The sequence below is a fragment of the Suillus subaureus genome (genome assembly GCF_016647635.1).
Source record: "Suillus subaureus strain MN1 chromosome Unknown BJ212scaffold_1, whole genome shotgun sequence".
NCBI lineage: Eukaryota > Fungi > Basidiomycota > Agaricomycetes > Boletales > Suillaceae > Suillus > Suillus subaureus.
In genome coordinates, this window is record NW_024538557.1 from 750,776 (window position 1) to 773,819 (window position 23,044).

At 47.8% G+C, this 23,044-nt stretch overlaps 9 protein-coding genes across 9 annotated transcripts; 4 read left to right on the forward strand and 5 right to left on the reverse strand.

The window, feature by feature from the left end:
• Positions 1–289: 289 nt before the first annotated feature.
• BJ212DRAFT_1443181 (ubiquitin-conjugating enzyme) lies at positions 290–1,309 on the forward strand (the record flags this gene model as incomplete). The annotated part of the gene is made up of 8 exons (XM_041337787.1): positions 290–303; positions 353–365; positions 433–465; positions 519–581; positions 642–719; positions 878–988; positions 1,102–1,191; positions 1,250–1,309. The coding sequence occupies 8 exons, from the start codon at positions 290–292 to the stop codon at positions 1,307–1,309; spliced, it is 462 nt and encodes a 153-aa protein (XP_041199831.1).
• A 479-nt stretch (positions 1,310–1,788) lies between these two features.
• BJ212DRAFT_1451825 (uncharacterized protein) lies at positions 1,789–7,437 on the forward strand (the record flags this gene model as incomplete). The annotated part of the gene is made up of 7 exons (XM_041338833.1): positions 1,789–2,151; positions 2,279–2,404; positions 2,462–3,323; positions 3,373–4,788; positions 4,842–6,682; positions 6,731–7,142; positions 7,225–7,437. The coding sequence occupies exons 1-7, from the start codon at positions 2,138–2,140 to the stop codon at positions 7,435–7,437; spliced, it is 4,884 nt and encodes a 1,627-aa protein (XP_041199832.1). The 5' UTR covers positions 1,789–2,137.
• BJ212DRAFT_21901 (uncharacterized protein) lies at positions 7,399–8,478 on the reverse strand. The gene is made up of 4 exons (XM_041342678.1): positions 8,135–8,478; positions 7,954–8,075; positions 7,823–7,898; positions 7,399–7,765 (listed from the first exon to the last, which is right to left on the reverse strand). Exons 1-4 carry the CDS (start codon positions 8,270–8,272, stop codon positions 7,598–7,600), a joined length of 504 nt encoding a protein of 167 aa, XP_041199833.1. The 5' UTR covers positions 8,273–8,478; the 3' UTR covers positions 7,399–7,597.
• Positions 8,479–8,903: 425 nt separating this feature from the next.
• On the reverse strand, positions 8,904–10,912 carry BJ212DRAFT_21023 (uncharacterized protein). The gene is made up of 7 exons (XM_041342646.1): positions 10,531–10,912; positions 10,362–10,428; positions 10,291–10,311; positions 10,088–10,234; positions 9,885–9,897; positions 9,387–9,821; positions 8,904–9,329 (listed from the first exon to the last, which is right to left on the reverse strand). Exons 1-7 carry the CDS (start codon positions 10,677–10,679, stop codon positions 9,145–9,147), a joined length of 1,017 nt encoding a protein of 338 aa, XP_041199834.1. The 5' UTR covers positions 10,680–10,912; the 3' UTR covers positions 8,904–9,144.
• On the reverse strand, positions 10,803–11,696 carry BJ212DRAFT_1256689 (N-terminal glutamine amidase-domain-containing protein; the record flags this gene model as incomplete). The annotated part of the gene is made up of 5 exons (XM_041329806.1): positions 10,803–11,015; positions 11,076–11,139; positions 11,200–11,254; positions 11,313–11,502; positions 11,550–11,696. The coding sequence occupies 5 exons, from the start codon at positions 11,694–11,696 to the stop codon at positions 10,803–10,805; spliced, it is 669 nt and encodes a 222-aa protein (XP_041199835.1).
• Positions 11,443–12,853, forward strand: BJ212DRAFT_23362 (uncharacterized protein). The gene is made up of 5 exons (XM_041342715.1): positions 11,443–11,664; positions 11,719–11,830; positions 11,914–12,111; positions 12,280–12,461; positions 12,520–12,853. The coding sequence occupies exons 1-5, from the start codon at positions 11,660–11,662 to the stop codon at positions 12,545–12,547; spliced, it is 525 nt and encodes a 174-aa protein (XP_041199836.1). The 5' UTR covers positions 11,443–11,659; the 3' UTR covers positions 12,548–12,853.
• Positions 12,854–13,416: 563 nt separating this feature from the next.
• BJ212DRAFT_1443185 (ATP12-domain-containing protein) lies at positions 13,417–14,567 on the reverse strand (the record flags this gene model as incomplete). Its single annotated transcript, XM_041337788.1, has 6 exons — positions 13,417–13,490; positions 13,586–13,729; positions 13,784–13,977; positions 14,027–14,127; positions 14,176–14,384; positions 14,435–14,567. 6 exons carry the CDS (start codon positions 14,565–14,567, stop codon positions 13,417–13,419), a joined length of 855 nt encoding a protein of 284 aa, XP_041199837.1.
• Positions 14,568–14,677: 110 nt separating this feature from the next.
• On the forward strand, positions 14,678–18,903 carry BJ212DRAFT_20335 (muts domain V-domain-containing protein). The gene is made up of 19 exons (XM_041342626.1): positions 14,678–15,278; positions 15,337–15,423; positions 15,481–15,575; positions 15,626–15,751; positions 15,803–15,969; positions 16,021–16,046; positions 16,095–16,186; positions 16,249–16,376; positions 16,430–16,604; positions 16,660–16,788; positions 16,841–16,973; positions 17,020–17,262; positions 17,315–17,360; positions 17,411–17,466; positions 17,516–17,580; positions 17,626–18,125; positions 18,179–18,315; positions 18,369–18,699; positions 18,749–18,903. The coding sequence occupies exons 1-18, from the start codon at positions 15,156–15,158 to the stop codon at positions 18,501–18,503; spliced, it is 2,463 nt and encodes an 820-aa protein (XP_041199838.1). The 5' UTR covers positions 14,678–15,155; the 3' UTR covers positions 18,504–18,699; positions 18,749–18,903.
• On the reverse strand, positions 18,849–22,989 carry BJ212DRAFT_1443187 (DNA polymerase phi-domain-containing protein; the record flags this gene model as incomplete). The annotated part of the gene is made up of 13 exons (XM_041337789.1): positions 18,849–19,259; positions 19,321–19,904; positions 19,955–20,276; positions 20,334–20,584; positions 20,621–20,741; positions 20,791–20,966; positions 21,018–21,126; positions 21,179–21,353; positions 21,403–21,605; positions 21,659–21,843; positions 21,893–22,055; positions 22,113–22,652; positions 22,702–22,989. 13 exons carry the CDS (start codon positions 22,987–22,989, stop codon positions 18,849–18,851), a joined length of 3,528 nt encoding a protein of 1,175 aa, XP_041199839.1.
• Positions 22,990–23,044: the final 55 nt, after the last annotated feature.

Here is a 23,044-nt window from a genome sequence, read left to right on the forward strand (position 1 = left end):
GCAGGAGATGCTTCAGGATTAGACGCGACCTTGCGTTTCCTTGAAGGAACTAACAAAGGCGTAGATGGCCTTGAACCGTTTGGCCCGTCTACTACGCTTGAGTCTGTAACAACTACCATTGCTTGCGATGACGGGCAAAAGTAGGTCGCAACAAAGCACGAACGCTCTTAGATTCACCTCAGGCTGTCTGGATTTGGTCGAGTTTGTCGTTATTTCCGTTTTGGTCAAGTCACAGTCATTCTACCTCCGAGTCGATATCACTGCTGGTCCACAACTTGGAAGACCCACGATGACTGCTCTTAGGTATGAATTGCCGAACCATTTATCGATTCAGGATCTTAATTGTTTACAGGCGAATCCAGAAGGTGCCCTCCTTCTCTTTCATGAGGATGCCACGAATTTGACCTTCCGACGCCCCTGGATGATGTCTAGGAGCTCCAAGATATCACGAACAGGCCCCTTGATGTATGTAACCCGTTGTATAGCAGATGTAACTCTATCTAACCAGCGGCCTTTAGGGAATGACAGCCGAACCAGAAGCAGATAACTTGCTCGTTTGGAAGTGTTCAGTAAAGGGTTCTGTAAGCATCACTAGGTGCATTTAATTCCCCCCTCTTTCATTCACATCACTGCGCACCAAGCCAGATAGCCCATATAAAAACGGAACATTTCACTTCAAGATCGAGCTCCCGATGAATTTCCCATTCAAGGCGCCGAGCGTGAGTTATCAACCTTTATTTTCGTTGCATATCTATCCACCCGAGTCGAACCCCGAAACGTTTCACTATGCCCATCAGTTCAATTGAGTTTCTAACCTTCATAGCTCTTACTTCGTTTTCGTGTCGTTTACGTGAGGGTTCATCCACGGCATCACTAGGTCACGTTCTTAACTAAGATTTACCATCCCGGCATCAACGAAGAGGGCCATATTTGCGTTCCTATTCTTCGCGATGAGGTGAGGCCAACGTTCTCTTCATCCGCAGGGATAGTATACTCAAACCCTTCCATCCATTCACCCCATCAAGTGGAAGCCATCAGTGACGCTGTCAACAGGTAAAACTTACCTCAGAAATATCCTCTGTAATTTGCTCTGGCTAACAGATCCTTGTTTTATTTGTAGTGCTGGCAGTCATTCAAGAGAAAGTGAATAATCCAAGCCCGGACGATCCGTTCGAACCTGAAATTGCTGCAGTGAGATTTTGGGTCTTGACCGTGATTGATATAGACCCCTAACCGATTTCATTTCCAGTTGTTGAAGAACGACAAAGCAAAGTTCTTAGCTACCGCAAAGGAGTACACGAAGAGGTAAGCGGCGTCTTACCCTGTTTCATAAAGGGCTCCTTATGAGGTATACTCATGATCATTTACTGGCGTCAGATACGCAATGTAGGCTCGGACGTTAGTAAACCGCAGCTCTGAGTTATCCTAATCTATAGGGAGTCAGCAGAAGATAAAGGGGTCATCATAAATGAATTTCGGTATCTTGCGGGCGTTACTGATCTGAAGCCCGTGTGTGTATTATTTACATATTTTGAGCTAGTTTGCGGCTTCACTTCATGTGGGCTGGGCGAAGGGAGTTAGATCTGTGTTCGCGAGGCCTGGAACGAAGACACTAGCCAGCAGAGCATCGGTCCAGAATCTTGAATCTCGAAAAGAGGGCTTGGCATGCAGGGTGCTACGGCTTTCGTTGGCATTAATGTGGAGGACATTCAACGATGATTTATTCTGGTGAAAAGCTGGACGAACTTCTTCGGAGGCGGGATGGACTTGTTAGTAAGATAATATTTACTTGAGCATATCATCACCGCCTAAAATTGTGGCAATTCCCTTGGACTCTCATGAGTCTCTTCAGAGTCAGAACGCTCAGTTCGCTGAGGGCTCGGAAGAGCGAAAGAATATAACTCACACCCTCCTTCTTTATTCCGCTCGCCGTTATCTTGCTTTACGTGTGGAGTTTAGGTCCATTAGGATCTTTTGACGGGTCCTATTCAAAGCAGTTTGAAAGAAGAATATTTTCCGTAAAGACACCAACTCGTGTTCACCACGTTGCACACTCATTTCCCAGAAAAGTCTCGAGATCCAATAATCCAAGCGCCCTGCCTCGTGTACTAAACGAGGGCTCCTGCCAGCAAAAACCATGCATCGTTTCCGGTAAGCTTGGCTGCTGCTCCTCTACCCTTTCAATTACGAGCCTAATTCGCGTATCATATATCTCGTCACCTCACCGCTGCGTTTAAACGGCTTCTTCGCTTTAACTTTTATTGTTGACGTGCCTTAGCAAAAGGTCCGACCCTAGCAGGAACCGCCCTTTTGACGAAGACTGGTTCACACCGACATCTGAGCACAAGCAATTACCAGCACTCCCACCTGCTAGTGACTTTCGGACATCACTCATACTACCAGAGTACGTCACAGACTTGTCTTGTCAGCCTTACAGCTCTCTCACAATACAGGTACCCAGTCTTACTCGCCGTTTCACGCTTCTCCGCTCCCCCTCCGGCGATCCTCTTACACTTGACGATCTTAGGTCCAAGTTTGCGGAACAAAGAGCCCGTGGTGTTCCAAACCAGATATCAGAGGAGGAAGAGGACATGATCCTTGAGACGCTAGGGCGGATGCGTACCAAAAATGCTGCGCCCAGTACCACTTTGAGCAGCAAACTTGAGGGTGGCTCTGGCGCTAATGCCACCGACTTGGGAACGGAATCCGACTACACTCATGAGCGTACCTCTCATATATCCACCACAACCTCTTCGACCACATACCCAGCTTCATCTATTACTTCATCCCCGTCGCCGAGTTCGCGTTCAACAAAGAGGTACAGCAATAATCTTTTTGCATCTGGACGGTTCCGCGAGTACAGCTATCTCCGCTCTGTGTCGCAAAGAAGCGGCAGCAGCCGTGGCGCAGCTTCTTCAACACCATCAGACTCCGATCATAGTCTTAGAGAGAAACCCTCGTCAAACTACTCCGAGAGTTTGAGACCTGCAACGCCCGAAGGCAGTGGTCCTGTATCTTCAGTACCTTCCAGCCCCAACGACAAGACTCCCTTGGCTCGTTCCACGTCATTAATATCATCTATCGAAGATTTTCCTTCGCAGGCGCTTGCGGACAATAACAAAAGTACCACACATCCATCAAGTAACAGTTCCGTTAGCGTTCAGCGCGTTGAACTTGCTCTGGAGTGTGTTATACGGGACTTTGAAGAGGAGGCTGAGGATGAGATACTCATGCCTAGAACGGCACATCCTGCTCCGCGGTCGAGTGACGTAGAACAGTCGAGTGCTTCATCTCCAGCTAGTGATTCGACGTCAGGAGCTTCGGTGGGGAAATTGATTTCTTCATGCATTACATACTGAACTATGTTGTCAGACTCAATCACCCAATGACTATGAAGGCGGAACCGCAATATCATCAGATAAACAGTTGAATATCGACAACGAGAGGCAACGTTTTTCTCCGACCCCGTTAGGTCGTGCGGGTACCATCTCACCCACCCCTCGTCTTCCGGGTTACATTCCTGGAATGCCCCGTCCTATGACGCCCCGTGATCCCTCATTTGACTCTGATGATGCGCGGGCGCATTCCGCAACTCCACGTGCAATGTCACCTACACTTCCGAACGTGAATGGAGCGTCACTCATCACCACTACCTTCACTTCAAGCTTACTCCGGCGAGGTTCAGACGCATCTCGTAGCACCCCACGACCCATCTCGCCGTCCGTGGCCCCACCTGCAAGTTCGTTTTTGTCACGTAGTGCTGGCGGTCAATGCTCGTCGGACAGTCAACGCGAGAGCGCGAGCGGTACTGACCAGGAAGCTTCTGTGTCATCCGCCTTCAGGAGGAAACCCGTATCTCCATTGACGGGCTCCGCCTTCCGACCTATGGTCGTATCTTCTCGACCGGGTACTCCATCGAACATCACTTGGAATGTCAACTCACCCTCTAGTACACCTTCCAACTCCAACCGCACTCACAACAGGCGGGGTAGTTCTTCTAGTCACAGTCACAGTAGAAATGGCAGTCTGAGCACGGACACCGATCTTCAATCTAATGCGGATAAATCTAAATCTCCAAACCGGCCAGTTCGAGTGCCTGCACCTCCTGAGAGTCCTGTTTACCCTCAAGCTCCCAATGCTGGATCATGGAATCGTTCGACTAGTCCTGCTCCTGCAGATCATCGTTCCCCATCCAGCCTTTCGGGTGTCGTCAACTATGGGTCCTCACTTTCGTTTTCGAGCCGCAGTATACGGTCCCCCACTCCCACTCAGTCTCGGTCCACTACCGCTTCTCCCGCATTTTCTTCAAACGACTCTCCGGGTTTCTCCAATCATGCCACCGTCCGTTCATCAAGACATCATCACAAGTCATCCTCGCATTTCTCTCTTGGACTTTCTCAGCCTGTTGCCTTTTCAGCATTGGCTAACTCATCTCAGTCTTCGCTGGAGTCCACTGGATCCAGTTATCACTCATGGTCTGCTGAGCAGAAGAAAGATGTAACTGTCGACCTCTTTAGCGATGTCGAACAACAATCCAGGTGGCATGATCTGGACAAATCGAGCTCCGCAACTCCAGGTAGCTTGCAGGATGATGAAGACTTTGAAGACATCATACGGCGGTATACAGGTCTGACCAAATCTGATTTCGTGGTCATTCAAGACAAGCTGGTGAGCGCCGCGCGCGCAAAGGAAAATAATACAGAGCCTCGAGAGCGGACCAACTCGCTGCGGAGACGGAGGCCATCGACCTCGCAGTCGAACTACTCACAGAACGGCCGCGATAACAGGGTTCGTCCTCTTCTCTCACTCCAATTTTACTTACGATTCACGAGCAGTCACAGGTTGCAAGCCCGCCGCCGACACAACCGGTTGCTTCACAGGCGACCGCCACCGGACGGCGCTCCCCAGCGCCTGATCAAGCTGCCAAGGCTCATGCATTGCTTGATTCCGTCGTGGGGAGCATCCCCCGCACATCTTCGATTGGCGTCGTGACCGATAACAAGGTGGAATTGGAGGATCCCTCAGAGATCAAGACGTCCCCTACTACCACGCGTCGCAATAGGGATTTAGCTCGCGCCCTTGGCTTCGGAGACGAGCAAGGAACTGTGAATTCACCACAGAATAACAGTCCACCTGTAGAAGACGTACCGCAGTCCAATAATCCATCGCAGATCCAGGTACCACCAGCAACAACTCAGCCAGTCGCGTCGCATACTCAGGATGATATTCAGCTGTCGTCCAATGCGTCACCGTATAACCTCCCATTGCGCTCGGATTCGGTACGAAGCCCTCGAGATGAGACCGAACTCGTCAACGAAGTTCGGCGGAAAGCAGAAGCGGCTACTGCTGCTTTGATGAAGACGTCTTCCGGCCAGAAATTTACTGATGCCAATGCCTCAAGCATATCTGTGACACGGAAGAAAATCACCCCCAGCCAAATATCTGCACCCCATTTAGTATCAGCACCAACCAGTGTAGAAACTATCCCTCTTCCACAACAGGCAAAGACTCATACTCCTACTCCTCTCACCCATCAGCCCTCTCTGAACATCACCCAGAGGATGAGGCGTCTCCGTAATACGCTGAGAGTCAAACAGCCAGTTCCGAGCGGTGAAGAAGTTACTCCCTTCCCTCTCGGCCTCCAGCCCAGCGCTGCACCGCCCCCTTCGGCTTCTCTGAATCGCAGGCCGACATTACCTCTTGCCAAGGGTTATCCCTATGGAAGCTCGACAGATTTAGGCAAGGCTAAGTCACCGACATCAATATCCAGTCCTCCGGCCTCAGCTACCCCTGGCCTGAGAGGCTTCATGTCCCGCTTCCGAAAGCGTGTAGTAGATGCTCAAACTGAAAATGGCAATGGGCTTTCGCGAGCTTCTCCAACCACTCCTTCTCCGACGACTTCGTCCAGCCATGGTCAAGGCCTAGTTGGTTCTCCTGTTAATACCGTTTCACTCGCATCGGCACCCGTCCCTGCTTCTGCTTCCGTGCCTATAGTAGGTGGCGTTCGGTCAAGCATTGATGGACCGCCAGCGATGAGCAACGATTCTGCTGCCGTCAAACAGTTGTTTGAGGCAGCTACCAATCTTGGTCTTGATCAAGCCGCATTAAATGATCTGTTAGCACGGTCCGCCTCGGTATCATCACGTACAGCGGGTTGGTCTCTGTCAAAGAGTACGTCAAACGCCGCGGCAGGCTCATCAATCGCACGAGGTGACCTCTCAGCTATGCGATCTCGATCACCTCTCCCAGAACCACAATTCAGCGATGATGGCGGCATCAGCAGCGGAGGAGATGATAGGACTGTGAGAAAACTCTCCATTCGCAAGACGGGGGAATCCAGTCACAACCACCAAGGCATTCCTGAGAATCCTACTATTGTTAGGAGAACGCTTATCTTTCCCTCGGACTTTCGTGCATCTAAAACCGACTTGAGCCAGATGGCGCGTAAGCCTTCGGTTAAGCGTCATCGTCGGCCGGGTAGCGCCACGTCTGCACAGTCTGGTCGTTCAGTGCATGACCGCGCGCCTACTCCACCGCCACCGAAGTCGAACGGAGGAAAGCGATTCTCGACTGATCGGTCACCTCCTTTACCCACATCAATGGCCGCTCAAGCTGAGGCCCTTTTACATCCTTCAACGTCAGGTGCACCTGTCGAGAAGCCGAACTCTGCGTATGATTCTCTGTGGGTAATTATTTTGGCTGTTTTTCCGTGTCTAATTTTTACCATCAGATACGACATGTACGCTGGTGAGAGCAAAAATCCAAATGCACCCGCTGACGATGCGGTGGACATTGGAGGCTCTCATGAAGAAGGTCATCCCGACGGTGCTGCCCTTGAACTGATTGAGATGGCAAATGGCGAAACAATCTGGTTTGTACTGCTCTCTGGGAGTATCAAGGCCACCCCACCCACTAGACAACTGACTTTTTTTAGGTCAATAGTGAACGGCTTGCGCGACGATGACCTTGAATCAGTTTATGCTAGCAGAACCAGTCTTGCATCCGAATATTCCTTGCGCGATAACACTGAAGGTCTGCAAGTATTTGTCAAGGAACACGGCAGATCGACGTCAAAAGGCAGTGGTTCGTCGTTCCTTTCCCGTAAAAAGCCATCACAGAGCAAGAACCGACCTGAAACCAAGGTGAATAATTTTCCATCATCATCAAACGTCATTAACGCTGTAGCAGGTTTTTTATAGGTCAGTTCTTGCGCTCGGTACGCAGAAGTTCGGTACTAATTGTCTAACTCCAAGCTCCTCCACTCATATTGGTCGTTTGATCGAGTCACTTTCCCAGGGAATGGACGCTGGTTCATTCAATTTTGGTAGCATACCCCCTGACCGCTCTACCCCATCATCATTCCACTCTGACACCGATATGCATTGGACGGTTGAAGAAAAACTGGAACACATGTTAGGATCGATGAGAAATCCTTGATTGCTGGAGTTAATAATCTTTTATGCTATATTGATCTTTTCTCGTCAGCTTGGTCTTGCTTGCATGGAGAATTTGTGTCTACATTGGGCGTGGTGATATCGATATTCGTACAGAGGCAGTAATACATGCATACATATTCCTTGTTCTTCTGACCAACACCTCACCCGGTCCAATCTAGCCACCTATTAAGATTCAAAGTGACCAAGGCTTCGAGCAATAGAAGGTCGTGACTAAAGCTATATTGTAGTATTCCATGTGAAGGACCAATCGGCGTGGCTTGGGAGAGCTTCTGGAACTTGGCGATTCTTGTATTGGGTCCGGAGAACAGCTTTTTAGAGATTCAACATGTAGCGGATGGTATTTGAAAATATTAGGGTGAACTTGCCTCATACGACCTGGGGTCAGCGTGACACTTTCGCCATTCATAATGGCGGCCATCCGCAGAAGGAAACCTACGAGCGCTGAAACCCGACTTAATATTAAGGCATCATTGGGACAGTACTAATACCGACTTACGACGTACTCGATCCCTGTTGGACCAGGTGTGTCATTGGAATTTCACGATCACCAATAGTTGCAACACCGAGGCCACCGTTTAACCAATGCAAAGCTGCAACGGGATTGCGATTGCTAGATATCTGTAATAGAAGTTCGCAAGTTAGGCGTTGCCCGCCCAAGTCTGGAAGATGACACTGACAGTGGTACGTGCTGAGGAAGGTGACAAGTACTGCGTCTCGAACTCGAAAAATACTGGCTTGGTGTCCTCGCCGATGACGATGCAGCCATTGCGAGGATCATCCCGTCCAGTGAAGAAAATCTCGAAGGAGTGGGCCATTGGAATGTGGATTGGTTGTTTTTCATAATGGTGGTGGATTGCAGGCTTTATATGCCCGGGGCATGTCGAGCAAGCCCCAGGTTGATGCAACTCGTGATACTCAGTCACGGAAATTGGATATTATCATATGATTTGGATCATGGTGCACTTCGAGGAGGAAGAAGACACGTATAGATAGAGCGATGCAAGGCGATGCATCGTTCATCTAAAAGCCGCGAAAAGTTCCGGTATTGGTGATTCAGCGAATCGGCGTCATCACTTTCGGGATTGAGGTGGACAATTTGTGATTCATCCGGAATGTCAAACAGCGTTCTGGTACTTCTCGGAACCTGTTTTTTACTATATGGGGCGACCACTTACAATAAACCGGAATCTGATGCACTGTGCGTGGATACGTTCACGCAGAACGCGGGATAACTTGGAACAAAGGGTTTGTGGGGGGAGGTGGAGGCGGGTTTCTGGGCGGTGTTTTTGTGTCACCAGGTTGATTACGCTGTCAAACAACGAGTTTTGAAGACTGAAACTTGAAGTACTGAAGATCTGGGTCGTTGAACCAGTCCATGTTCATTCAATCAATGCTCATCGAAAAAGTGTTGGAAGCTGTAAAAGGTAAGTAATTATTCACAAGTTCCGGAGTGTTCTGGGCAGCTAAAAGGCTAATATTAACCACACTGCCAAGATAATTGCCTATCAGGTATACACGATCGACATCGTAAATCGAATCAGCCTATTTGTAGGTTTTTACTGGAAAGTAACACTGAGCATTGGCGCGCGAGCAGTAATCTGGCGATAGTCAACGAGGAGCAAAAATAGGTCAACTAGGATGGCAGGAGTAAAAGTCACGTAATACGACTTTCCAACAAGATTCGGTTTCATGAGTTGACCTTCCATAGGGGCCGCTTTCGAATCTTTCGAGTGACGTGAACGGCGCTTCCCCCAGGATGCCCTCCGCCGAATGCTAAAACAACCGTTTCTTCTGCTCCGTGCCCTCGTGCGATTCCCCTCTTCCTCACCTCTATAACATCCTTCGCAAACTTAAAACGGGCTTGATCAGATCCTGTGAATATGAAGATAAATGTTCGGTACAATGTTGATAGCCGATAGCAGCATTTACCAATTTCAAACGCGCGTGATTCGACCGCCGATTTAAACATGTCGAAGGGCACAAGGGAAAATACACGCAACAGGGTGTCACGACCAGTTTGGCCTTGTGATGGGTCGGACTCGGATGAATTAATTTCCAAGGCATTTGGGAGTGTCACCACGAGGAAGTGAAAAACATCATCTCGCAACCTTTGGGCAAAGTGGCCAAAGACAGACGTAAGCGATAGCTCAGGGGTGAGAGATCCATCTGGTGATGAAGGGATCGTGTCGATGAACTCGAGCCATTCATTGATTGTCTCCACATTGATCGACTGTCTGCATGCATCATAAGCATAACCGCATAATTCATCCATGCCTCCAAGTAGACAACCGGCTGCGAGCACTCCTCGTGCATTGTCGGGCCGGATGAGACTTAGCGAAACCGACGAATATAGATATCCTAGCGCTGAAAATGTTCCCGGAAATGAACACCAGGTAAAGACGTGACCAAGGACACGATTATGCATACCTATGGCAAAGCCCTGCAGGGGTAATAATAATTCTGTCAGCTCTTGTAGTCTCCAGATGAGAAATTCCGCTCAGCACGGGCTCCGAGGACGGTGGTTGTACGCGATAAGAAAGTAATATTCGAGTCAAATGTGACCTTCGTATCTCTCCCCCGCGCACGGTGGCCGGAAATGAACGGAGTAATAAGGAAAATGGCACACGTACTTCTTGTGTAACCTCTGGCTCATGTTCAAGCTGTACATATATCACACGCTGAGCTCCAGACTGAGGTGAGGTTGACATAAGATGCGCTAGCAACGGCGATCTTGAAAGAACGATGGCGTGAAGGCGGTAGGTATTTTGATGCACATGCTAAATGGAAAATATGTATTAGGTACAATAATCTGATGCAATGAAAATTGGCCTACGAGTATGGTGTCGGCATAATTCTAGAAGGGTGATAATTAGGTTTCGTCTCCTAGAAGAATCCTGTACATACGCCAGTCTGAAAACCCGCATGATAGAGGTGATGTACAATCTCCTCGTTGTGCATTTGGTACGGAGGACTGCGTAGGTTGAGTAATTTCACAATTGCCACGCGTTCGAGTGGTAGACCCAAATGTCAGAAAGTCTCACGCAAGGAATAGACATCAAATCAGCCAACTCACTGCGAGAAACCATTCTGAGCTACCACAGCAAAATTTGTCGGCTCACGGTGACTGTCATTGAACGAGCATTCTGACTGTCCGGTAGGAGGTGTAGCCCCGTTACTCGAAAGGCCATTAGCTACTATGGACGTCGATGATGTTGCATTCATCGCAACGAAAGAGAACAATAAGTGAGTAAAGGTTACTACTTGTGTGTGCAGTGCCACGAGAACGTTGGTACTGAGGAACCAAGTCACGCTGCGGGTCACATGTCACGGCAATACACTACGACTCTACAAGTTTATGATCACACTTCTGAGCAACCAGCTAACGAACGCCTCTCGATCCGTCACTGTCCCGTATCCTTTAGATGTCGACTCCATTGAAACAAAATGTGTCATGAGGTTGTTGGCGAAACCGTGCGCAGCAGTCAGGGGTCCACAAATAACAGGGTAAGGAGGCGGGGGAGAAATATACTCGATCGATGAGTCGGTCGCGGGAAATAACTGAGATTCAGAGACTCATCATTACAGGTCGCACGCAAAGCGGAGGTTCTTATTCCCCACCATATGAGATCTGTCCGATGCAAAATAATGCAAGTACTCTTCTCCAGATACAACCCTGAAAAGACTAATGAATATTAGAGATTTGATGCCGAGCAACTTGACAGGAGCAGACATGCAAGCTTACCACCGATACTGTGGTGGTATGTTTGAATCTGGTGGGAAAGTCTTCTCAACATACTCTTGACAAGATCCGGAATTAAATTATCCATGACGCCTGTGCATTTTATATCTGCATACCTTCCCAACGACTAGGCATCTCTAAGATAGAATCGAAATCGTAGATCCAAGTTTCCTCTTCGATGCTCGGCGTCATGTTGAGCAACCGACAATGAGACCCCATTCGGCTGCGCAGAACCAAGATGGCATGATAATCCCAAATTACTGCTGTGTTTGCAGCAGGTGCCTTGAGTTGACTCCAAAGCGCAACCTACACTCCGTGACATAAGTTCGCAGATTCGGCTGTGCACGATTTACCGTCTTGGTCACATTCGATATAATGACAGCAAAAATATCCCATGTAGTTTTCACCTGCGCTTGTTCCAGAAACCGACGCACAAGGAAATATATGTTTTCCTCGCAATAGCATGAGGTATATGGACTGTCGAGAGGTTTAGGAAGCATTGCTAATTTGAACTCCGACAAGCACGAACTTGAGGAACTCTCGGTTGGAACTTGGCTCTCGGTCCCGTATCCTCGTGTTAGTTGGAACGCTCCACACTGGACAGGCTTGGTCAAGCTTGGGATTCCCGTCCGAGGTGACCCAGTTTATGATTGATGTTATTCGTCCTTGATCATCATACTAATCAGCACACACCGATATTACAAAACTTGGTTTCAGTCAGACACGCTGTGCTTTGACAAATTGAACTTTCAAAGAAAGCCTATGGTTTTGGCGCTGGACGCTCGTTTGGACATAGTACGCACAGCCTTATCTTTTCACATCTTTACTCCCAATGGCCTTTGTTACCACCACCCTCGCTTTCTCTCTCTGTACCTTCGCTTCGGCCGGACCGCCACGCCTTTCACGTTTCCGCCAGTACGTCTGCTCACACCCGTATATATAGCTCATCGTGGATCATATCATCAAAGATTACAAGACTTGAACGTTCTCGCACGAAACGCTCATCGTCTCTGTTTTGCAATGCCTTTTCACGACTCTTTTCATCGTCTGTATTCCCCATCGAACTCTGACACAGCCTTACAGACACTCGGGCTAGCTTCATATCACAGTAATGGCCGGTGCAGATGGGAAATGCCGAGGAGGCAATGCAGGATATTATTGTTCATGAATAATGGGGGACACGAGGGCGTACGGATCCAAGACTTGCGTTATCGTTGTCAGCATGATGCCATGGTGTTATATATTCAAAATATAAAAGCATTCATGTGAGGCAATCGGAACTTTCGACTTGAAGTCGTATCCCACCGCTAATCTTCGCCCAAGGCACAGTGCCGAAGAAGCCCTAAGTTAGTCATGAGCACGGTCACAGGGGAAGTGCTATCATACAGCCTTGGCATGCTCAGCGGTTGTGCAAATCCATTGGGTCGGGCATTGATCTTGTCCCGATCAGATCATGATCGATCAATAAGCTTTTGATCGAGTTTCTGAGTCCGGGGTGCCTTAAAGTACCTTAGTCTCACTGTAAATTAAGATTCTCCCAGCGTCCAATCAAACAGGTTGGTTACCTCCACCACCGTGACCTGTATAGTTTGAAGGGGGTTAGTGTGTAAAGCGCAATGGGCCTTCAATTCCTCCTGTCAGTAGAAAGCTTGCCGCGCAAGCACCTTACCTCGCGCTTGTTTGTGAGATTGCCGTTGGCGTGGTCTGCCCGGCAAGGGTCTAGGAACCTTGCGAACGAATGATGGTCATCTAAAACGTCGTGTCTTTAAGGCCGACGGTCAATAAATTTGGCCCACATGCAGTAGAACGATTCTGTAAATTGTAAGCGGTATCGACGGATAAGCATCTAAATTTCACACAACACAAAAATGTATTATCATCTGTCTGGAGAGCTCTTGTAGGACAGTGAGAATATTTAGCGCTCGAATCGCACAAGTGAACTGCCTACAGACCTAGCTCGGCGATGATAGGCGGCATAGATCGGCATGCCAATGAAAAATTCAGATGTTCTCGCGGGGATGAGATCGATATTTTGAGAAAGTGCAAGAAGTCAAGACAGGCGTCTGGACACGTCACGGAGCCAGCCAAAGTGACCAAGGCGGTGGCGACTAAATTGGACAGGGTAATTTTCCGCACGAACAGTACGGACGATCCACGGCCGATATGGATATACCTGGAGAAATTATGATCAATTAGGAGGTGGATATTTATTTCTATTATCTAGAAGCTATTGGTAAGCAGACAGGCAGCACTCCCTAACTGTCTGCGGGTATCGTGGAAATCGACGTCGTGAGCTGTAAAATGATCTATAATCAGTACCGCCTTGAGTGCATGACGGGGAGGCAGTTGCAGAAGGAACGCCTCCTCAGGATAGCAATGCCAAACTCACAGTCCTCAACCTCTCCCCATCTTTGAATTTGACTCGAGACTTCGACTTGTGCAGCCACAGCTGCTTCTTCAACAGTGAGATGCCTCTTTACAAGGGCAAGCGCGATCAAGAAAGACTTCGTCACATATGTCGCACGTTCCATGGCTAGAATGGTCAATGTGGTCCCTTTGGCTTCAATGACAGCTTCATGACACTCACCAGCCAACTCCCATGGATTCATCTTGGTCAAGATGATGTCAAGCTTAGCTCGCGTTTCTGCCGGTTGTGAATGGAGTAAAATTGAGGTAAAGACTTGTATGTCAACGTCAAAAGTAGATTTTGCCCATTCAATCAATGGATCCCAGTACTTGTGTTGGAGTTCTACCAACGGAGGTGGGTCATCGTGATGGAAACTATAGAGCTATGATCAGATCGGTCGGTCTTGTGGAAATAAATACACACCAGATTGTATCAGTATCCAAGTAATTAAGAAGAGATTCTCGCACTTCTGAGCACGTTTTTTCATCATGGAAGGCATCGATGGCCCGTGAGGCTATGGAAGTCTGCGCTAGGTCAATGGCAGGAGTTAGGTCATTATTGAGCAATCATACCATGGGAAGAGCATGAGGTTTCAACAGAGTTTCCTGGTTTTCCCATTCACTTGCAATGAGTGTTGCAACTAGACGCTTGTTCCTGGGTAACAGCAGAGTATTGCCAGACGGTGTTTTCAACGCTCGCATGTCAAGCGTCACAGTGAGTCCATCATCTCTCTTTGAAATTCCTACTGTCTCCCAGAAACGCTTCAAAGTGGCTTCAGCACCTAAAAGTACATAAATAGATAATCACAACAGCCAGTCTTGTAGTGCTCACGATTTGTCTCCGACACCACTGTACCATCGGGAGGCAATGAAGCAGTAGCGAATGACCTAGAGAAAGAGTGTACGCTCGAGTCACACGAGAACCTTAAACGAGCCGTTGACCGTGAAAATAGTCCGCGGTACATGGACGAAGCAAGGGATGGACAACAAGAAAATAACAAATCCAACTTAAGTTGAAGCAAACCTGTTGAAGTTGAACATTGAACTTTGGAAGAAAGTTAAATCACTGCAAACACGTGACGTAACAACACTAGTCCATCGTCGTGACGCGACCTCACTCAGAGTCTTTGACGCGACCAGGATGCCGGAAAGACAGTCTGCCAGTAGACAAACCCAACCCCAGATATCTTCATTTTTCGTCCAGAGCTCCGCGACGAAGAAGCGTTCACTCCTTTCCTCGCACTCCCCCATAGACTTGACTATAGATGATTCTGACAGTGACGTCGAAAGGCAACCCCCTATAAAGAAACTGAAGTCGAAACATCCTGAGTCCCCTACTAGTCAATGGCGTTTTGACGCCTCCTCCAGAGGGGAGCATTCTGGCACTGCGAGCGTAAGATCATAAATCGCGCTCACGAGTAGATTTGGAACGCATTCTACTCGGAACGGGCCCACAGTCGGGACATGCTAAAGACAGAGAGAACTCGAGTGTGGACGATGATAGTTCTCAGGATGGAAATGATTCAGACCCTGCGTTCACTGAACTCCGAGCAATGTTCTCTCTCGTACCCATCAAAGGCAGGAAGAAATCGCGTGTGAAGCCTATGGCTAGGAAGACAAAAGCTGCCGCAGAGGTCGGGCCTGGTGGCGAGACTTATACACCCTACGAGGCTCAGGTATTCTGTGCTGAATTACATCGACCTTCTTGCTCGCTTATTTATTTCATTAATGCAGGCTTTATCATTCATTAAAGATCATCCCGGGACGATCCTAATGATTGAGAAGGGTTACAAGTTTTATTTCCACGAGGAAAGTGCAAAAGTAAGTGAATTTAGTAGACGTGGAATCCTCGCGCGTTGCCAAACTCAGGCACCATAGATTGCCAGCGGAGAACTCGGAATTGTTGCTTATATGAAGCGGAACCTTCTCACTGCCTCTATTCCCGTTCATAGGAAAGAAGTACATATGAAGAAGTAAGTCTCAACCTTAATTATTGCCTGAAACTTATATGACCCTGAGTTAGGCTCCTCTCCAAAGGTCACAAAGTTGGTATTATCGAGCAAACAGAGACAGCCGCCCTCAAGAAAGCGAGCGAGAACAAGAACACACTTTTTGAGCGCAAACTTACTCAATTGTCCACGGCGGCAACGTAAGGACAGACCTTATTGCACACCGAACCGATCAACTTACATTGATATAGTTATGTTGACGAGGTCGGTTCTGTCGATGACCTCGATAAATACTCTGCACCGCCCCTCTTGTGTCTTCTCGAGAGTCATAAACCCGACTCTGCTGAAGGCGAAATCAGCATTGGTATGATTGCGATTACGCCAAGTACCGGCGACGTTATTTGGGACGAATTTCATGGTATGGACAATCGAGTAACCACCCGAAATTATTAACAAACAAAACATCCAGATACCGTCATGCGCGTCGAGCTCGAGGTAGGTCTAACATAATCCTAATTTAAACGCTGTAGCATCACTATTTAGACGAGACTTGTCCACACAAGGCCTGCAGAATTATTAGTTCCCGGAGAAGATCTTACCAAAATGACTCAAAAGGTTTTGGCGCATTTCGCGAAGTAAGCGCGGTCTTATTTCTCAGGTAGAGAACTTGTGCTGACGACATTTTTACAATCTCCAGCGCTTCTCATGACCAACGAATAAGGACGGAAAATTTCAACTCTACACTGAGCGGCTCGGAGGCTTTTGATTTTATCACAAACTTTTACACAACCAAAGCCACTGCTAGCACTGAAGAGCTTAGCTCAGGTCAGATATAATGTTGCAACTACGTATTGTGAATGTTCATGAGGTCGTTGCAGACAAACTTCTGGCTCTTGTCGCTGGCCTTCCGCAACTAGTTGTCATATCTTTAGCCCACTCCATCAAATACCTCTCAACATTCAGCATTGCAGACTCGCTTCTAAGCGTGAAGTTTTTTACAAAGTTCACCGAGAGAAGTCATATGCTTCTCAACGGCAATACCATGACTAACCTGTTCGTATGGATCAGTGTTATCCGATAACAATGTCCCTGACGTGTACAACTGCAGTGAAATATACCAGAACCAGACTGATTTCACTACGCATGGTACATTGATGTCGATTTTGGATCACACATCCACGAAATTTGGGGCGCGGCTGTTAAAGAATTGGATTGGTAAGCCGTTGACAAACAAGCTGTAAGTACTTCCCGGGACATCGCAATTGCAACGTTTACCGTTATTTGACCAGGATCCTGAACCAGAGAATAGATGCTGTGGAGGAAATTAAGTCCAGCAAGTCACCACAACTAGTGGAGCTTTGCCGTGTCTTGAAAAGACTCCCTGACCTTGCCAAGGGTCTGTGCCGTATCCAATACGGGAAGGTAGGAGATCCATGTTTTAGGCATATTGATTATAATCGTGCTCCAGTGCACATGTCAAGAACTCGCTTCCCTTCTTTCGGCTTTCGGAACTGTTGCCAGTGCATTCCCGGAACATTCAGAGGAGTTTCATTCAAAGTTCTTGAATGATATTTTTTCTGCCCTCCCGAAATTGAAGGCACCGATAAAAGCTTTATTAGGTGAAATTGACACCAAGAAAGCCAGCAGTGGCAGAAAAGATGAGTTGTGGACAGATCCAGAGCAATTTCCTGCCTTGAACGAGTACAAGTTGGTCTGTATGTCCCTTACCCTTTCTCTCATGCTATTAATCCTTAGATTTAAAGCTAATCGAAACTGTCAAGTCAGAACTTGATGAGGAGTTGAAGTCTAGTAACAAGTTTCATCCACAAGTAAGGATGTTGCCTAACTTGCATGTTTAGTCCGTAAACTCCTCCGTAAACCGTCCCTCGCGTGGACGACTATCGCGGGTATTGAGGTGCGTCAAACATAACTGCAATGAACGTTGTGCTGAGCATTCAATATAGTACTTGGTTGAAATCAAGAAGTCGGAGGATCGAACGGTGCCCACCAATTGGGTGGTGATGTCTGCGTAAGTGTTTTAGTGGGCGAGACGTTCTACACTTATGACCAACAGAACCAAGTCCCTGAGGCGTTATCACACCCCTGAGGCTAAGAGGCTCATTGATGAGTTATCTCGGTATAAAGAAGCTCTAAATGCGGAAGCTAACAAAGCTTTTGCATCGTTCCTCAGTTCCATCGCTTCAGACCACTATTCAGTAATGCGAGATGTGGTCAATAAGTTAGGCATAGCGGATTGCCTACTGAGTCTGGCACATGTGGCCCACCAAGAAGGGTACGTTCGACCAGAGTTCACCGAAGAGGATTCCCTGGAAATAGTAGAAGGACGACATCCGATGATCGAGGCATTGCGAACGGATCCCTTCGTTCCCAATACGTTGTGCATTGGAGGTGATTATCCTAGGAGCAGCGTAATTACGGGACCCAACATGGGTGGAAAAAGTTCTGCTGTGCGCATGGTTGCTCTCATCGCAATTATGGCCCAGATTGGATCCTATGTACCTGCTAAAGCTGTCAGGCTTGGCCTGTTAGATGAGGTTTTCAGCAGGATGGGAGGTGCGTCAACTGTTTTCTAGTTTTCACTGTCACTGATTTCGATGCTCGTGAAGCGTCCGATGAACTCGCTCGCGGACGATCGACTTTCATGGTAGAGATGGCACAGACGAGCGACATACTACAAAAGGCAACTCACAAAAGTCTAGTAATTCTTGACGAGTTAGGAAGGGGTACATCCACTGCTGATGGGGTGGGTTCGCAATTTTGATTTCATCAGATTTTTATGTGACAGCATTCATGCAGATGGCCATTGCGAACGCCGTCCTTCATCATCTAGTGGAACGCGTGAAGTGCAAGACATTGTTCATCACACATTATCCGCTAGTAGCCACAGAGTTGGAAAGAAAATTTCCGAGGAAGTGCAAAATTTGCACATGAGCTATACAACGGAAATGCGAATAAATGGAACTCGGGATGTGACATTTTTGTATCAACTCACCCCTGGCATTGCTTTGGAGTCGTTTGGAGTCGAGTGTGGTCGCCTTGCAGGTCTTCCGGACGATATTCTTCGTATTGCATCAGAGCGCTCTGAGCTTTGCAAGACTGTCACTGAACAGCGCACACGACGCTCCAGGTCGGTGCATGCTTATCATTCACCCCCTTTTAGCTTAACACTTTTACAGGACACGCAAACTTATGGGTGCCATCGCTCGTGCTCTTTCAACGCAAGATGCAATGAGACTGGAAGAGCTCCGAACTACAGTACGGCAGTTTACGATTGACTTAGCTAGTGGGGACACTCTTCTTTTTCTTCCGCTTAGCATCGGATGGGACACCTTCAGCTTCTACTTCCTCAGCCTTCCTTTTTGATGCCATCAAATTATGTTGTCCGCCGTGTTGGGCTTGTAAAGCCGATTCCACTTGAGAGCACAGTTTGAGAATAGCTGTCGACGAACCGAACCGCTTCGAAGCGATAAGCCGTCCATGCAGGGTGCGCCAAGCCCCTGAGTCCCACACGTTTTGATTGTTGCTATCGACCTTGCTTGCTTGACGAACGCCAAGCATGGCTAGTTTGAAAAGGTCTTTGATTTGTGCGGCCGAGAGAGAGACTTGATCATCGCATGCTGAATCGATAAAGTGGAGAACACTTGTGTGGAGTTTCAGAATGAAAGATAAGACATCCTGTGAGTCACCCTAATAATGATAGTAGGCTCATCAGTCCGTTTTGAATGTAACAGTAAATTAAGGCTCTCACCGCCGAGGTCGATAGAGTAAGAATTGTGTTAAGCAGCTGGAAAGCCTGGCATTTCCTATATGCATTGATGGCTTTTGGAGACGTATCCAGTACGTCATCGCGGAGGCGCCATCCTAATGCCGGATAACGAGTGATGAAATCTTTGAAAAATGTAATATTCAACGAGGAAGCCTTGCGGGTCATGAAGTCTGCTATCGACTCCCTGTACAACCGAAGAACAGATGTCTCGCAGCCGACGTTCGTTAATACCCTGCAAATGAAAAGACTGCAGTGACTGAGGGTCACGAGCGCATCTGATGAATGCGCCTTACGAGCTTTGATATGCAGCTCATCCAGTATAGTCTCTGCATATTCTCGATCTACCTCCTGGAGTGGATCTTTGAGCTTTGCGAGCCTGTTGTTGAGGATGCCACGAGCTTTGTCAGATAGCTGGCGCTCGTCATTACCGCTCTTAGTAGTGAGTTCGATCAACGGCAACACTAGACGCAGGTTATGAGGACTCTGGGGCATCTTCCTCGTAAAAATGTCGACCAAGTCCAAGACTCTATTCTTGAAGTGAGTAGCTTCTCGCTGTGCATTGACATCTGTGGGAGTCTAAGCTTATGCGATCGTCGATGATGATGATTTGCCATACTTTTATTTTGTTTGTTGTCACTAGATCTGGAGCGGAAGACTTCTGCGAGGTGTTCATCAATGGCCATCATTTGCTCGTCATCTACTAGTTCCTCCTCAGACTCCTCATCGGTATCCCCAATGGCAGCCTCGGCGCCATTTGCTTTGAGTGCGTCCTCAATTTTCATCCGCAGTTCGAGAGCAGCTTCGTTACCATCATCGAAATCGGACTCATTGTCTTCGTCGGAACATTCAGCATCCTCCTCCTCGTCTTCACTTGTTGTGCTCTCTGTCTCGTCTTCTTCATCAGCGACCAGATCGGCTGGGTTGCGGCGCTCCAATTGCTGTACACAAACAAAGTCAGAAGATGTACAACCGATAAGCAAGCAATGATTACTGACGGCAACGATGAGATCTATTGTAGTTTCTGTGGCTGCGCTAGCGATACATAAGAAGGTCTTGTTGGCCATTGCACGGAGGTAAGACGTAGACTTTTCAAGAAAACCAATGAGTACATCAACCAGCATGTCTATCGGTTTGGGAAAGTCGGAGTCTGGTTGTGAAATGGTATGCGATTTTCTGCGATTTTTGGATTTGTTGTCAGTAGAAAACATGGTTGCGGCAGCAGCAATACAAGTCTGAATCGCGACGACTATCAGGCTAATTCTGCACAATGTAGAAGAAATACTCGCCTCAAGTATCCCCGCATCAACCTCATCATCGTCTAAGTTGGCGCAGCGACGATGAAGCAAAGAGGCTGACAGGAGAAGCTCTACTCCTCTAGCTGCCACTCTCACGTCACCATCAACCTGATTTGAAGCAATAAATATAATAAAACGCAAGTTTGGAGCGACGAACCTGCTTGAGATGATCTATTGTCTTATGAGCTTGTTGAAGTAGCAGTTGCTCCTCCTGACTTGGCTCCGATAGAGACGTGACGTGCTTGCTGTCCTTGTCCAGATGATTGACCACAGTGAAAACTTTCGATATCCAGGATTCATCATCAATTGCCCCCTCCTTTGGCGCCTTGTCACCTGATCAGATTGAGTCAGAGCCATCAAGTAACTGCCAATCTTATCTCAGACCTTTCTGCGATACGGTGGATGGAGTTAAATCAGCGAGGCAACCAAGAAGTTTGCCGCGACAAATCCGCCGGAAATCCTCAGAAGCAAGACTAGAGGGGGTGACATGGAGCTGCGATGGTGTCAACCCTGATGGTCTCGTAGGTCGGAAAACCAATACATACCGCAGCAAGGAGCCCCTTGGTAGACTTTCTCTTGACCAAGTATAACCCCTGCACAGTAAACCAATTGAGAATGAGCTGAATCCAGTCTTCACGTTTTGGGATGGCACCGTTGCGAACGAGGGCCGTGAACTGGTCTGCGATCCAATTTTTTTTAGCTTCTTCTGCAATAGCGTCACTGTACTTGTGTTATGAGAAGCCTTAGGAGACTACGAAATTGCACATACTTGTTAGACTCATCTATTTGTTCGAGTAAACTTTGGATGTACTTCATGATGCCATCGCTGTCCATCCTCGACAATATTGATTCTATGGTCTTCGTTCTAGTCAGTTTATCAAACTGTTGGCTCCCATGAATCCCAGTTAGCTGCAGAATCAACGTGTAACCAAGCTCAGGATTCTGCTGGACGAGGTTTTGGATGTCTTTGACCTATTGTAGTATTAGCAATGTGCGAATGAGTAAAAAGACGAGAGCTGGCGCACCACATCCAGGGAAATTTTGTGAAGGTGACGGTCTTTGTGAGAAAGATGATTGATCCAAGACCGCATGAAATTTTTGGTGAAAAGCATAGGAAGATCGGTACTATCCACACGGCGTAAAGCTTTTTTGAAGACAAGGAACCCCCAGAACTTCCGTTCAGGAGAAGATGACACCCCGAACAATGTCTCTGTATAGGGCATCGATTGAAATTCAAGAAATCGTGATGGAAAACATACCGTCGACCACCACTCGGAAGAACTCTTGAAATAATGCATTACGGCGACATCCTGGCTCGCTCTCAGGGAGAAAGTTGTCGAAAATGATATTCCATACGTAATGCAACTGAGCTTTCCATGTCCCCGTATTACTCTGTTGCCACTCATCCTCGCCAGGAGTTTCCTAAGCAGACGGGAAATATCAATAAATCCTTCTCACGTTAGACATGTAACTTCAAACCTTCAATATATGCCCAAGGGACGAAAAGTTAGCGGGAGCCAAAATGGCCGAATCTTTGAATGTCGGCGTTAGAGTGCTTTTCCAGTCATGCTTGGGCATTGCAGGCTGTAATTTTAACGTTATGGCGACCGTTTCTGGTGTCCAAATGTCCTTTTCACGCTCGTACACAACTTCGAGCGTAGAAGCTAGAGCTTCCTCTTTCCAAGAAACGGAAGACTTTATGACAGCATCAATAGCCTCCCCGATGGTCCACCAAGCACATTCTCGTAGCCAGGACTTCTTCTCAGCGAGAACAAGAAGATGGCTGACAAGCTCCTTGTAACTCTCAAGACTCGACGAATTTGTGGCAGACGAAGGAGATGTCGACAACGGGGTCTGCCGTACAAGGAGCCCAGAGTGAATGACAGTGGCAAGTCCAAAGAGGCGAGCAAATAAGACATCACGTTCTTCTTGACCAGTCATAGACCCTTGAATTTTCGATCCATCAACGATCATTGAGATGATTTGAGCAGATGTGACAGTGTCCAGCCGAGAAAGTAACTAATAGATGTGAAGTCGCAATATAGTTCTCGAAGGTGGAGACTCATACCTCGGTGAGCGCAACGCTGAAGCCGAGCCGACTACTTTCCCGAGGACTCGCAAGTCCTCGTATAAGCCGCCGTATGGAGTACGCGACATCATGCGCATTCAAGACATCTAGGCCATCCGTTGGACCAACGTTTTCCTCATCATCCTCGGAGCCTGGCGAAACCTCAGGTTTGGGAGTGTGTTGTCCCTGAAACTTCTCAAGGGAATTAACAAGCTTGACTGTTGCATTGATACGTTCTTTTTTCGATGCTGATGACAAATTCCAGAATAGGGAAAGAGTAGTGGCCATCGTCGTACAGGGATTCCATTCCAAAATTTCCAAAACCAAAAACTGAAGTGACAGA